The sequence below is a fragment of the Microtus oregoni genome, unplaced genomic scaffold (assembly GCF_018167655.1).
Source record: "Microtus oregoni isolate MIOR12 unplaced genomic scaffold, Mior012 000006F_ref0000085, whole genome shotgun sequence".
NCBI classification, from domain to species: domain Eukaryota; kingdom Metazoa; phylum Chordata; class Mammalia; order Rodentia; family Cricetidae; genus Microtus; species Microtus oregoni.
The window spans coordinates 2,417,572-2,432,634 of NW_024543065.1; the positions used below are offsets into that span (position 1 = coordinate 2,417,572).

The window sequence follows — 15,063 nt, forward strand, 5'->3', positions numbered from 1 at the left end:
GGTCATAAATAAGAAACGAATCTTTTCTGCTTCCCATTGCACTCAGAATTATTATTTAAAATAGAAATTTTAGTCACTGAAATGTGACCTGGCACTTTTTCGTCAATGTGATGTCCCTAGACAAGCTCTACTGCCTGGTGTCCCTGTCTCCACAGATGTGCACTGGGAACTACACCTTCGTCCCTTACATGGTGACGCCACATAACAAGGTCTACTGCTGTGACAGCAGCCTCATGAAGGGCCTGACGGAGCTCATGCAGCCCAACTTGGAGCTCTTGCTGGGGCCCATCTGCCTGCCTCTCGTGGATCGTTTTGTTCAGCTTCTGAAGGTGGCGCAGGCCAGTTCCAGGTAACACTGTGCTCACGCTGGGTGATGACCGTGCAGCGTTAGTCTGCCTCGTTTCCCTGTGTATCTTGTCACGTGTTCCTAGTTAACAGCCAGGAAACCATGCGCAGTAGCCTCTTGGTGGAAAAAAGAATAGGTGTGGTTTTAGTTCCTAAGTTAAATGTCATTTACTTGGTTCATAAACAAGTTGGCTCCCAATCTATAAATTGTTTTATAGTAAAGGCAAACTGATTGATGGGTGGATGGATGGATAGATAGATAGATAGATAGATAGATAGACAGACAGACGATAGATAGGTAGATAGACAGACAGACAGGCAGGCAGATGAGAGGAGAGAGAGATAATCTGTTATGGTTGCATCAGAACAAATGTCCAGGGACTTTTAATGTAAGGGTCAGAACTCTGTAAAAATTGCTGAGAACATAGTTTAGTTAGGAATAATCTGGCCAGTGATTTAGCTCAGCAGGCACTTGCTGCCAATCCCGACAACCTGAGTTCAGTTCTCAGAGCTCAGATGGTGGAAGAGGGTGACTCTAACCAACACACCCATGACATGGCAAACGCAGATGCACACCTATGGGTAATAAGTAGAAAATGGAAAATAATTTTTTGAGACAATATACCTCTGGCTGGCCTAGACCTTTCTATACAGTCTCAAACTCATGTGCCACCATGCCTAGCAAATATATATATATATATATATATATATATATATATATATATATATATATTTTTTAAAAAAGAAGAATCAGCTGTTTCTGTTAGTGGATAATGATACTGAGCCAGAAAGGCAAACTTATATTCAAATCATAGGCATATCTAATTTATCTGGGATAATTTCCATTCAAAATAACAAGATGAAAAATAAAGTTTGGGTTTGGACAGTTTTTGAAATATGGCAGAAATTGAGAAGAATACATGGCCTCCCATCTCCCAAATGTCTTAATAATGCCAAATATGTTAGGTGTTCCTTTGGTACATATTAATGAGCTAAAAACTACTTATGGATAAATATTGTATTTTTTCCTTATTAAAAAATTACTGTTTCTCACTGAATTGTTTGCTAGAGTTAACTCTTTGAAATGTGTGGTTTTCCACCAGCCAGTACTTCCGGGAATCTATACTCAATGATATCAGGAAAGCTCGGAACTTATTCACTGGTAAAGAATTGGCGGCGGAATTGGCAAGGATTCGGCAGCGAGTGGACAATATTGAAGTTTTGACGGCAGACATTGTCATCAACCTGTTGCTTTCCTACCGAGATATCCAGGTGAAAAGATGCTCGAAGTGTCTCTTGGGTAGCATGCTGGGGGAGGAAGGGATGCTGGTGTTGGATTTCAGCCAGCTAATAGGTAATTCACGTTGTTGCCGCGTGGAGCCGACTGGTAGGTTTCCACCGTGTGATTTCATGATGCGTGGAAGAGACTCACACATGGGAACTCCCGGGGACTGTGACATATTTACTCCTCATTTACTCCTCAAAATTGCTCACATATCCAGCTCATGGAGGCTTAGTTCTCCGCTGTGAGCCTCGGGCACACCTGTCAGTCAGCCAATGAGAGTTTTGTTCTGGCAAACAGCAGACATTCTTACCGCTTTCGGAATGTATCTTTTACTGCCTGAAATTATGCCACTGAAAATTGACAGTTCCAGGAACAAGAAAGATGCAACTGATTCGCTGTACAACAGCGATAGATCCTGTAACATGGCACACCGACACACTGTATCATCTCTATTGCTACCTCCTAGATTTCTTTAAGATCTGGAAAGTAGGGTAAAACTCTCAGAGAAGAATGTGCTGTCAGCATTGTAAGTATGAAATCCAGATAACTCCAGGTTTCTCATTCCCATATCTCGCCTCTCGACCCATGTGAAACTTCACCCAAGAGAGAGGCTCAGTACTTGGAGAACTGTGGCAACCCGGAGCCTGTGGCAGGAGGAACTCCCTCACACGAGATGAAATCATTTTGCTACTTTCAGCAGAAGTTCGGTCAGTTGCTCCCTGGCCCTTAAAGTGGACCCCTGCAGACCCAGAGTCTGGCTGTGTGAAAAGAGCCAGTCATGTTTCTGCGGTTTGTTTGTTTGTTTCTTTGGGTTTTGTCAGATATCGTAACTGTAGGAACTTCTTAGGAGAAACACCACAGTTGCTTCTTGGGTTTTCAAAGGGCTCAGCAGATTCTAACTTTGCGTTTAATCCCCTTTCTCGGCTTCAGATGCCTGGCTGTCAGAGGCATTTGGAAGTTTCTCCTAATGGCTTAATGCTGTGCTGTTCTTTTGTTGAAAGGACTACGACTCTATTGTGAAGCTGGTAGAGACACTAGAGAAATTGCCGACCTTCGATCTGGCCTCGCATCACCATGTGAAGTTTCATTACGCATTTGCCCTGAACAGGTGAGATACTCCCTCCTGGAGTGGACTGACGTGATGGCCGTACTCTTTATGGGGTCCTATAACTTCCCAGCAGCTTCCAGCTAGAATGTTGTACTGTATCTACCTTAGCCACGTGCCATACTAAAGGTATACCTTCTGATTGCTGTTTGTGTTTTGGGGCCGGAGTTTCACTGTATCTCTCAGACTGACCTTGAACTTTTGGTCCTCCTACTTTGATTTTTTGAGTGCTGATATTACCAGCCTATAAGACCATGCCTGTTCCGAATCTGTGTGTGTGTGTGTGTGTGTGTGTGTGTGTGTGTGTGTGTGTGTGTTTTCTCTCTCTCTCTGTTACTAAAAGCCTCTTGTGCTATTTGTAGATTTTAATTTGTTCTCATTTTTTTCTCGGACAAAGTTCGTGTTTGGTATTTATAGTCTTAAAGCATCGATGTCTTACTGATGTGACACTACTTTTAAGCAAATATACTTATCCTTGTGTATTTGTTGGGAATTGGTTCTAAAACCTTTTAAAGAAACCCAAATCCAAGGATGTTCAAGTCCTTATATAATGGAATGGTATTTCATGTAACAAAGAGAAAAATTTTATGACTTCCCTTAGAATTTTACTTCTATGTGTTTTTTTGTCTGTCTTCCTAAAATCCAATGGAATGAAAAGCTTATTTGTATAAAGCAATGTTCTAAGATCAATGTGTTTTATACAGACGGTAAAGAGGGATTTTGTGAACAAAGGATTTGAAACAGTGTTGAGATTCTGAGAATACATATGATGACTTTTTTTGTTATGTATGATAATTTAATTTGAAATGTATCTTGTATACCATATAACTTATTCATTTAAAATGTCATATATCTTTGATTTTAGTATATTTATTGAGTTATCGATCATTCCTACAAATTATAGAATTTTTTCACCCTACAAGGAAACCTACCCATTAACAGATACTCTCTCCCCACACCCCAGATCCTCTTGCCCCTGGTAACCACTAATTCCCCCTTCTATCTCAGTAACAGCTCTTTTAAATCTTTCACATGAGTGGAATCATATTGTTGATGGCCTTTTGCAACTTACTGTTTTTCTTAGCATAATATTTTCATCGTTGAAGAAATGTAAAGTATGATTTTGAGAATTATATACACCTATTACTTAAAAACGAACTCCATGAACCTCAAGGCCAGTCTCTGTAACTCAGTGAGTTCCTGTGTCAAAATAAAAAAAAATATAAAAAAAGACTTGGGACATAGCTCAGTGGTAGAGTGTGTGTCTAGCATGCCTGAGGCCTCATGTTCAAGTCCAGTACCACACGAACTACATAAAGCAGCTTCTTTAGAGGCTTGGCTATGTGCAGGAACCAATCAGCCATTGGATGGATTTGAATTTGGGTATTATCTGTGAATTAATTTGCTCACTGTTTTGGAACAAAAGCCTTTGAAAACTAATGTCAAGAGTTTCTCTTTGAAGTAGTTGGTCACAGGGGTCACACTTAATACTCCACCAACTCAAACCTGCTCCTAGGTGACAGTGAGATTAGGATTCTGGATGGGTAAGTACAAGTCTATCATGTTGATCAGAAAAGCAACTGCCAAGGGATCCTTGATAGACCCAGTAGACATGCATTAGGATAGGAAAGATGAAGGCAAGGTCCATAGAGGAATCTCAGAATCTAAGTGTTTTTATTCTGCCAAACTTTACTGATGTGAATCAATACATAAAATAGAATTTTTAAAAGGCAATTGGTCTGTAATTGCTTTTGTGATCTCTGTGGAAACCGTGTTCTCTACTTTAGGAGAAATCTCCCGGGAGACAGAGCCAAAGCTCTTGACATCATGATCCCCATGGTACAGAGGGAAGGGCAAGTTGCTTCAGATATGTATTGCCTTGTTGGCCGAATCTACAAAGACATGTTTTTGGATTCCAACTTCACTGACACTGAAAGCAGGGACCATGGAGCATCCTGGTAAGACTGGAGGAGGGGAACACTCTGCTCACTCCCAGAGTCCGTGGTGCTCACAGCTGTGTGCAGGTGATGGGCCAAAAGCATTTCCTTCTGTCCTTAACAGGATTTGAACTTTGGTGCATAATTTTTATAAAATCGATTTAACATGGAAGGGTAAGTTTGCTTAACAGAAGACTCTCCCATATCAAAATGTAATTTGATTTGAAGAGTATGCTATGAAAAGCAAAATACCATTTCGTGAGAAGAATATAGAAAAAGCATCCAGAGACTTGAAGGAGTAGAGAAGGCATACAAGTATGTGCATAAGCAAACTTAATATTTTAAGGATTTTAATTTTTCCAGCAGGGTTTATTGATGGAGGAAGGTCATTGGTTAAAAAAAATAAAGAAACTGCTTGGCTGGTCCTCATAGGTTAGAACATAGGTGGGTGGAGTAAACATAACAGAATGCTGGGAGGAAGAGGAAGTGAGCTCAGACTGGACAGCTCTGCTCTCTGGAGCTGAGAGGCCATGCTCCCCTCTCCCCGGCAGACGCACGCGATGAAGCAGGCCACCAGATCAGACATGCTGAATCTTTCCCGGTAAGACCGGTGCTACACAGTTTATTAGAAATGGGTTGATTGGGATATCAGAATTAGCCAGTAAGGGGTAGAGCTAACGGACCAAGCAGTGTTTAAATGAATACAATTTGTGTGTTGTTATTTCGGGTAAAGCTAGCCAGTGGCGGGAGCCGGGTGGTGGAATGCAACCTGCAGCTCCTTACTACAGTTTATCGTGTGATTTGATTTCTAAAGTTTATTTAAAAGAATAAAGGGCCAAGAAAATAGGCAAAGCAATTTTGGAGAACAGATGGAGGGATTTGCTCTATCAGATGATAAAGCTCACTATAAAACGAAAATAATGAGATTGTAGTGCAGCTGAAGTCTGGGTAGATGAGACACTGGAACAGAATGGTTTATATCCACGAGACTATATTTATAACAGGGTATGGGAAGCTCATGAACCAGAGGAAGAAATGGCTTTTCAGTAGTGGTACTAGGAAATGTATTGATCTCTCCAGGAAAGCAAATAAAGTTGCCTCTCTGTTTTATTTTCTACATTATTTTATTTTTTTCTGGTGGTAGGGAGGGATCAAACCCAGGGCCTTACATATGCTAGGCAAATCTAAGCTACAACCCAGCCCAGGACCTCTTCCTTAAGCTCTGTGCATAAATTTAATTCTCAGTGAATCAAAAGATCCAAACACACACATACCAAAAAAAAATGTGCTAAGGAAAATACTTTTAGCATAAAATCTGTAAATTATGCTTATAACTTTGGGTTAGGAATGAATTTCTTAAAGAAGGCTTCAAAATACTAAACAGACAAGCAAGGAAATCCCCAAACAGGAGCAGAAAGGGAAAGATTCTGGAGGACAGACTGTGTTAACGTGTGCCGCAGCTCCTTAGAGTCATGGCTTTGGGGAGGGACTGGGTGGCTTCTGTTCTGCTGATCTTCCTGCTGACAACCATTATAACTGTTGGGGAAAGTTAGAAAGCAGTGGAGCCGGACCAGAGAGCCAGAACCTCGAGAGCTTCCCCCAGTACCCTGTCTGGACTGCAGGGCACGGGACAGTTGGAACTCAAACAGAAAACCATGGTCTTAATGGCCTAAGGAGTTGATGTTTAGTGGCCAGAGTGCTGAGAAGTAACCCTTGAGTACTGAACATGCCACAGAGGGAGGAGAATTAGAATTTGCATGTGAACTACTTGGCTGAACTCTGGGTACGTGTGCACACAGTGAAACTGAAAGAGCCTTCGAGTAACGTGGTAGCTGGAAAGTTACAGAGCTGCACAGATGTGTCAGCAGCTGCTGGCTGCAGCAGGGACAGAGGTTCGAGTTTGGAGTCTCTGAGTTGGAGAATCTCAAACTCTCGGTGGAAACTCTAAAACGTCAAGCCTTAGGATGGAGGAAGTACAGTAATTTAGATTATCACGGAACTTTTTATAATAAAACTAAAACCAAGCCTCCGTATGCTAAGAAACATCAACAATACTTTATTTGCCTCTCCTTGCCTATGGTGATTTGTGTGAGAATAGCCCCCATAGGCTTGGTGGTGTTTGAATGCTTAGTTACCAGGAGAGAAACTGTTTGAGAAGGATCAGGATTAGGAAGTGTGGCCTTGTCAGAACAGATGTGATCATGTTGGAGGAAGTACATCACTGAGGGTATGCTTTGAAGTTTCCAAAGGCTACACCAGGCTTTGCTCGCGTGTTCTCTCTCTCTCTCTCTGTGTCCCTCTGTCCCTCCCTCCCTCTCTTCCTTCCTTCCTTTTTTCCCCCCTATTTTTCCCTGTTTCTGCCTGCTGTCTATGGATCAGTAGATAAAGCTCTCAGCTATTAGTCTAATACCATGGCTGTCTGCTTTCTGCCATGATGATCATGGACTAAATCTCTAAGATTATAAGCAAGACCCCAGTTAAATGCTTTCTTTTATAAGACTTGCCTTGGTCGTGGTGTTTCTTCACAGCAATAAAACAGCAACTAAGACAAAAGTTGGTACCAGGGACTAGGGTATTGCTGACCATATTGTTGTTGGAGGAATGTGAATTTGGGACTTGGGGCTAGAAAAGTGGTTGAATGCTTTAAGGGGGAACTTAATGGACCATCTTAGTAGGAGCATGGAAGGCAGTAGTGCTGATGGTGATTTGTAGTATACAGGCCCGGCTTAAGAGGTTTCAGAGGGGATGCATATTAGCAGCTAACCTAGAGAGTACTCTAATGATATTTTGGCAAAGAATGTAACTGCTTTTTGCCCTTGTTCTAAAAGTATGCCTGAGTTTTTAGATTATTTAGATTATTATGTAGATTATTGTCGTTGGCAGAGGCGATCTCAAGACAGTCTAGTATTGACTGTCATGTAGGGTTTTGTTTTTTTGTTTTTTAATTTTCGAGACAGGGTTTCTCCGAAGCTTTGGTTCCTGTCCTGGAACTCGCTCTTGTAGACCAGGCTGACCTCTAACTCACAGAGATCTGCCTGCCTCTGCCTCCCGAGTGCTGGGATTAAAGGCGTGCGCCACCACCGCCCGGCCACTGTCATGTAGTTTTGATCACCCTTAAATCGCTCCACAATGGAAAGGAACAAGTGAGGCAAAGAGAAATACAAAATGTACAGTTTGAGGAGAAAAAGAGCACCAGGAAATGTAATGTTGGAGCCAAGTCTTGTGTTCAAGGAGATAAATAGATGAAAGAAAAGCCTGATGCTAAATGGGAGTAAGGGAGTGATGACCTCAGGGCAAGACCCCATCCAATTAATTCTGCAACCCGTGAAAGGAAAAGGTCTGAGGGATTTCCTAGGCTTAAACAAAGGCAGGCTTATATAAATGTGTTCAAGGAGTGGGGCAGGGTTCCAGCTCTAGCAAGCAGAATTTGGCATCTCTGGCCATGTTATTTTGGCTTTAGAGTCAAGGAGGATGCGGGAATAAAAGGATTGTGAACATCCTCCACCCATTGAGGAAAGCCACTGAGGTCAGATGTGTGTCAGGGGAGTTCCTGCATGGATGCCTGGGGAGGCTGTTGCAGGAAGCTGTGAAGGTAAAGCCTGGATTGTCTTGGAGATCCCAATGTATTGGGGATGCCAGATCCCTGGGATACCTGCCAAGGAAAGCTGCTGACAGGACATGGAACCATCCCAAAAGAGAGAAATGTGTTGCAGTCAAAAAAGCTGGAAGGAGATGAGGAAGAGTCATCTAATATAGAATTTGGAATTTACCCTGCTGGGTTTCATCTTGCTTTGGTCCAGCATTTCGTCACTATGTTCCATTCACTCTCTGTTGTAATGGTAATGTATATTCTGTGCCTTTGTGTGTTAGGTGATCTGCTCTTTGATTTTACAGCGGGTTACAGTTAAGAGACTGCCTTGATTCTCAGAAGGGACTTCGGTCTTTTGAACAGTGTTGATATTGAAAGACTGTGGGAACTTTTAAAGTTAAACTAAATGGATTTTGCATTATGATTTGGCTACAAGCCTATGGGGCCAGTGAGTCTATGTCCCCTTAGACTCATATACTTAAATGCTTAGTCACCAGGGATGGAAATGTTTGAGAAAGATTAGGATTGGGTGTGGTCTTGTTGGAGGAAGTCTATCACTGGGAGTGGGTTTTGAGGTTTTAAAAGCCCATGCTAGGCCCAGTCGGCCCTGCCCCAAGCTGCCCTGCCTACTTTCTATGGATCAGTATGCAAAGCTCTCAATGATTGCTCCAGCACCATGCCTGTCTCCTCCCCTTCATGATGATCATGTACTAACCTGTAAGCAAGCCCCAATTAAATGCTTTCTTTTTATAAGAGCTGCCTTGGTCACGATGTCTCTTCACAACAAGAGAACAGTGACTAAGACATAACCAGACTCTTAAGAAAAAAGAGAATCCAGACTCTACAACATATTCACTGTATCTATTTCTCCAGTAAAAGTTACTGAAGATGTGAGGAAGAAGAAAAGTATGATCCATGATCAACAGAAAAGCCAAGCATAGAAACACATCCATGAGGTTGATCATGGTGATAGATACATGCCCATAATCCCAATACTCAGGAAGCATAGACAAAAGGATCAGGAATTCAATGTAAGTCTTAGCTACACAGTGAGTTTGGGACCTGCCTAGGCTACCTGAGACCCCATCTTAGATGGAGGGAGGGAGGGAAGGAGGAGGGAGGAAGAAGGGAAGAAGGAAGGAAGGAAACCAAGCTATAGGCAAGATAGGCTTTGGAACTGTCAGAAGACAAAGACATAAAAACAATGATAAAATATTAAAGAATATAATTGAAAAGATTCTAGAGCTGAAAAATAGCATATTAGAAGTTAAATATCACAGGTTAGGACTCACAGCACATAGGTCAACTATAATATAAGAAAAGGTCAGTAGCCTTGAGAAGTTATTCAAAATCAGATTAGAGCAGAGGGAAGAAAAAGATTGAGATAGAAATTAATAGTCTTAATGAAGACAGCCTCGCTGCATCTTATACAACTTTGAATTTGAAGGTCAAGGAGGAAAATGACTTGAAGCATTATTGACTGATGGCTACTCCAGTTTGATTAAGTGAATACATCTTCACCCCAGAAGTTTAGACAGCCCAGCAAGACACTCACAGACTAAACAAAGGAAAGCTTCTATTGACACATCATAGTAAAGTGTTAAAAGTCAGAAATGCAAGAAAATGTCCTGAGAATAGACTAAGAGGGGCTACATTCTGTAAAGGAGAGGGCTAGTTCTCATCAAAGGAAGCCAGAAGATGGTGGAATGGCATTGGAAAGTGCTGGAAGAAAAGGAAGGTCAACAGAGGAAATGTGCCCACTGATGGTTCTCTCAAACATGAAGATGGAGATGCTGTTATTACCCAGAGAAGTTAGCAATTTGTCGACTCTAGACACAGCAGGTATATACACTTAGAGAATGATGTGACTTAGAAAGTCTTTTTAAAACTTGAACAGAGATGAGGTTGGTGTGTAGCTCAGTGGTAGAGTGCTTGAATGAGGCCGTGCAAGTGGAAATTTTTCAGGTATTATTTATAGAAAATTTTAATGTCATGCAAATGTAGAGTCAGTATAGATACATGGATGGGTAACTCCCAGTAGAGAAGGAGGAGTTGAGTGAGATCTGGTCGTGATTCGTGTGCAATTTTAAGTATATTTAATATATTTCGTTTCACAACTGAATGGTGGCTATATCAAAGCACAGCTTATAATGTCCTTTTGCACTTCTTACTGTTCCTAAAATATTCACCAATTAATGTATATTTTCCTGGGTACAACTATATGGGTAAGTCTCTGCCTCTGTATGTTAAAGGAAGTCGACTCTTCAGGAGGTTCTAATTGATAGCCAATAACACATTCTTTATATGGGAAGCTGAGATAGTCACATTTAAAGTTCATGCCATCCCACTAGCTTAGAGGGAGCCCTTAAACACAGCAATGGCTCCAAAGCCAAACATAAAACTAATGGGACAGTGGTTTCCTAGATCCTTCACAGGAAGCTGTGGTTTGAAATTTTGAGTTTGTACTCAAGTGAATCCTACAACGCAAAGAGTTTTGTTGTGTCTCTTGACCAATTTTTTTTCCATCTCCTGTAACAAAGGAGTGACATTTATGCAGCATATTGATTATTGTGAGATTTATACATTAAAATATTCGTCACGGTAGGGGGATTAGAAGCTGCTGTTTGAGTTTTGTGACTGTGCTAGCGATAGTGTGCCAATAACGATCCCGCACACCTGGTTTTCACGGTCTCTGAATTCAAACGCATCAGTCACAGGGACAGTTGAAGCATTTCTTTCCTCTTTTGAAAACAGGAGTTTTGAACTACTGAGAGATAAGTCAAGGTTGTCTTTTTTTTGTTTTGTTTTGTTTTGTTTTTTTGCTTTTTCGAGACAGGGTTTCTCTGTGGTTTTGGAGCCTGTCCTGGAACTAGCTCTTGTAGACCAGGCTGGTCTCGAACTCACAGAAATCCGCCTGCCTCTGCTTCCCGAGTGCTGGGATTAAAGGCATGCGCCACCACCGTCCTGCAGTCAAGGTTGTCTTAAGTTTACTTAAGGAAAGCAGAGATTTTTCTGTCTTCTTTTGGTTTGGTTTCAGTTTTGCCGGTTCCTTTTTCACAATTTTTGTTTAGCCCAAGATCAACTGCCTTTGTTATCAAGGTCTTGAGGGCCAGCCAAAAAGGTCTTTGTTCTTATGATTTCATTCTAAGCTACCTCTGAGTTTTCTAGTAAGAATAGGAACAGCTGCTAAGAGTCAGTAGACTCAATAGGAGACCTTAGGAGTTGATCACGTGTCTTGTATTGATTTATTTAGTAATGGGAAAAATGTCACTTCACCAGGGAGCCTGCCCATAACTTACCTCGAGAGCTGTCATATTCGTTTATCTTCTTAGACACTAAGACTAGCCCTGTCTTAAATGGATTTATTTTTTAATGCTTCTACACTGTTTAGCTGTTGCATTTTCTTACTGTTTCAATCCATCTTGAAGGGCATGCCCTTTTCTCGCTAGCACGGACCCATGCCTCGCTTTCGGTTAGAGCTGAGAATGAAAGCTGCCTCACTGGGGTGCTGACATTAAAGGATGCTGCTGGGTTTACCAAGTACCTCTTCAGAGGTGTCCAGCATCACGCCTGCCCTGGGGCCTCCATCCCAACCTGATGTCTCCACTGACCTTCTTTCTTGAGTCATAATCATCTCTGTCTTTGTGCGTCCACTGCAGGTGTGGGGGGTAAAAAAAAAAATGCAATGTCATAGCCAGCAGTCAGTCCCTCAAGCCTTGAGTCACCGATTGAATCATTCCATGTTTGTTTGGAGAAACTGTGATCCGTGCTCCATAGAAAGTTTAAGGACAAGAGCTTCGACTCAACAGAAAAGGCCCCCAGGCAGTTGTTCAACAACTGTGATTCACAGTGCCCTTTCTTACAAGTCCTGTTTTAAATATTGTTAATAAATCCAGTGTTCCTGCCTCATGGTGGAAGGTGAAAGTTCCATCCTCGTCTGTGCATATCACCTGATGCAAGTTGAGCTGTGCATGCCATCTTTTACTGCCCTGGGGACACTCCAGTGCACAGCTGATTTCTGAGGGTTTTAGTTGGGGATTCAGAATGTAAAAATTACAAAATCAGAAAAAAAGGATATTTTTGTTCTCTTGATTTTTCACAATATGATTTGTCATTCTAGTGGACTTTGGTTTTTGAATGTGATGCTACCAAAGGATGAGGTTGGAATGAATCCATATATTCATTCCAATGGTGACTGAAACACTCAAGAAAAGATTGTTTAACGTGTTTTTCGTGGTCCTTGGCTCAGTTATTTAGTTCACTGAAGCCCTGGAGGTTTGCTGGAATCATGCTACTACATTCATGTCCTGGCATTCATGGGGAATTAGATGTAAGACACCCAAGGATCAAAATCCATGGGAACTCAAGTTCTTAGCTACAATGCTGTGGTAATTGTGTATAACCAATGCAAGCAGTCCTTCTGTCTACCCGATTTGTCTACACTACTTAGGAGAAATAAGGACAGATTACCACGCCAGAGAGGTACCAGGCCTCCTTTAAGACCTTATCTATAAAGAAAGAATTGAAATGGTCACACTTAGTTGTTCTGTGGCATAACCAGCCTAGAACACTGTCTGGTTTGTGTCTTTGAGCATACATTTGAGCTGTTTGGGATTTCATCTAATTCACGCTCACTAGATGACATAGCTATAGGACTGATAACTTTGGAAGAACTTGTATTATCATAGTTTTGTGTTTCTTATGTAACTATTGGGATTTATGCATCTGGCATTAATCTTTGCTTGATGTATATTTTTTATCAGCTATATTCTTTCCAGTGAAGTTATCCTGCTCAAGTGGGACTGGGATGTGGTAGACTTGCGAGTGAAGTAAAGAAAATAACTTCTCAGACCAGAAGCCCTGGGTGGCTGGTCTAAGCATTTTGCTATTTCTTGAGTAGGAACAACCACAGCTATCGTCTATAACCATAATGCAATTGTTGTACTCGCCAATTTATAATAGCGGCCTCTTTGACGTCAATAATTGTTGGAGGATCAAAACAATCAACCTTTTGTTTTCATTATCTCTTGGCAAAGGGGCAAAGAGACCGGAATATTTTGACAAAGGCACACTATGAAAGTTACTTCTGCACTGATCTTGGGAATAGAAATTGACAGAATCTTTCTGGGATGCAGTTGGCATTGTGAATATAGAGCTCTGGAATTATTCATGTTCTTTGATGCAGTTATGTCGTTTGGAACCTATCCTAAAGACACAGCAGATTTACTTACAGTGACATCCACTACAGTGAATTTGTGGTAACAAGAAATAAGAAACCTGAGCCGGGCGATGGTGGCGCACGCCTTTAATCCCAGCACTCGGGAGGCAGAGGTAGGCGGATCTCTGTGAGTTTGAGACCAGCCTGGTCTACAGAGCTAGTTCCAGGACAGGCTCCAAAGCCACAGAGAAACCCTGTCTCGAAAAACCAAAAAAGAAATAAGAAGCCTAAATGCTAACAAAAAGGAATTGTTTAAAATGAAGGATAGCATCTCAATAAGGTGAAATGCATTCATTCAAGGTTGAGGGGCTATTGTGTGTGTGTATATGTGTGTTGTTTGTTTTGACAGTGGCGATACAAAATATACCTTAAAAGAAATTTACCACTCTAACCAGTTTTGAGAATACAGTTCACCAGCATCGAGTACATTTGTACTGTTGTGTGTCTTTTCAGCCCCACCTGTCTACAGACCTCTGTTGTAGGAAGGCTGCTTGTTTGTTCCCAGCTGCTCAGCTCCAAAATAACCACAAGGAAACCATATTATTTGTGATACTGTTTGGCCAATGGCTTAAGTGTATTTCTGCCTAACTCTTATATCCTAAACTAACCCATCTCCATTAATCTGTATATCACCACACAACGTGACTGTGGCTTACTGGCAAAGTTTCAGCATGTCTGACCCTGGCAGCAGCTCCATGGCTTCCCCATGACTCCACCTTCTTTCTCCCAGTGTTCAGTTTAGTTCCCCCCCCCCACCTCTGTTCTACCCTGCTATAGGTCCAAAGCAGTTTCTTTATGCGTTAACTAATAAAAGCAACACATAAACAGAAGGACCTCCCACACCAGACCTCTCTCCATCTTATAAATCTGAAATTCTGCACCCTTTAAATAGCTTCCTCTCCTCCCTAATCTGAGCCCCTAGGAATCACAATACTACTTCCTGTTTCTGTGAAGCTATTGGAGGTACCTCATATTTGCTTTGCGATTATGGTAACTGACTTAGCATAATATTTACAAAGTTTATGCATGTGATAGCCTGTGCCAGCATTCCTTCCCTTTTAAAGGCAGGCTCATATATATATATATATATATATATATATATATATATATATGCCACATTTTGTCCCTCCGTCTCCAAACATGTTGGCGCTTCTATCTTTTGCACATTGTAAACAATGCTGCTATGAATATTAATACACAGATATCTCCCCAGAGATCTCAATTTCAGTTCTTTTGGATGTGCATACTCAGAAGAAAATTGTGGCTTTAGAAAAATGTTTCTGGTGACATTTATCATGACATATCAAATTACAAAGCAGATTATGAAACAGCATCGTTTTTCTCTTTTCAGGAAAAAAAAAGATTTTGTATAAATGAATGGAAGAAGCATTGTTGGGGGCTTTTAAAATTCTTCCTCTGAAATTTCTGCTGTGAGGAACGAGTGCATAAGTAGTTGGAATTAGAGCGAGGGCCGTCCCCTGGTCGCAGGTCACGGTGGCAGGGGAGGCGACACTCATTTCCTACATAAGCTGTTTTGCTAATTTCAGAGGTCTCTCTGGAGGCAGGAAGGAGCGTGAGATTCTC

General features: G+C 41.5%; 1 protein-coding gene across 1 annotated transcript in view; it reads left to right on the forward strand.

Annotated features, from left to right (window-relative positions):
- The window catches only part of Map3k5 (mitogen-activated protein kinase kinase kinase 5), a 206,277-nt gene that overhangs the window by 83,314 nt on the left and 107,900 nt on the right, over window positions 1–15,063 (forward strand). Inside the window, exons 4-7 of the mRNA XM_041653466.1 lie at window positions 156–349; window positions 1,449–1,617; window positions 2,632–2,738; window positions 4,523–4,693. Coding sequence (XP_041509400.1) covers window positions 156–349; window positions 1,449–1,617; window positions 2,632–2,738; window positions 4,523–4,693 — 641 coding nt within the window. The remainder of the gene's footprint in view (window positions 1–155; window positions 350–1,448; window positions 1,618–2,631; window positions 2,739–4,522; window positions 4,694–15,063) is intronic.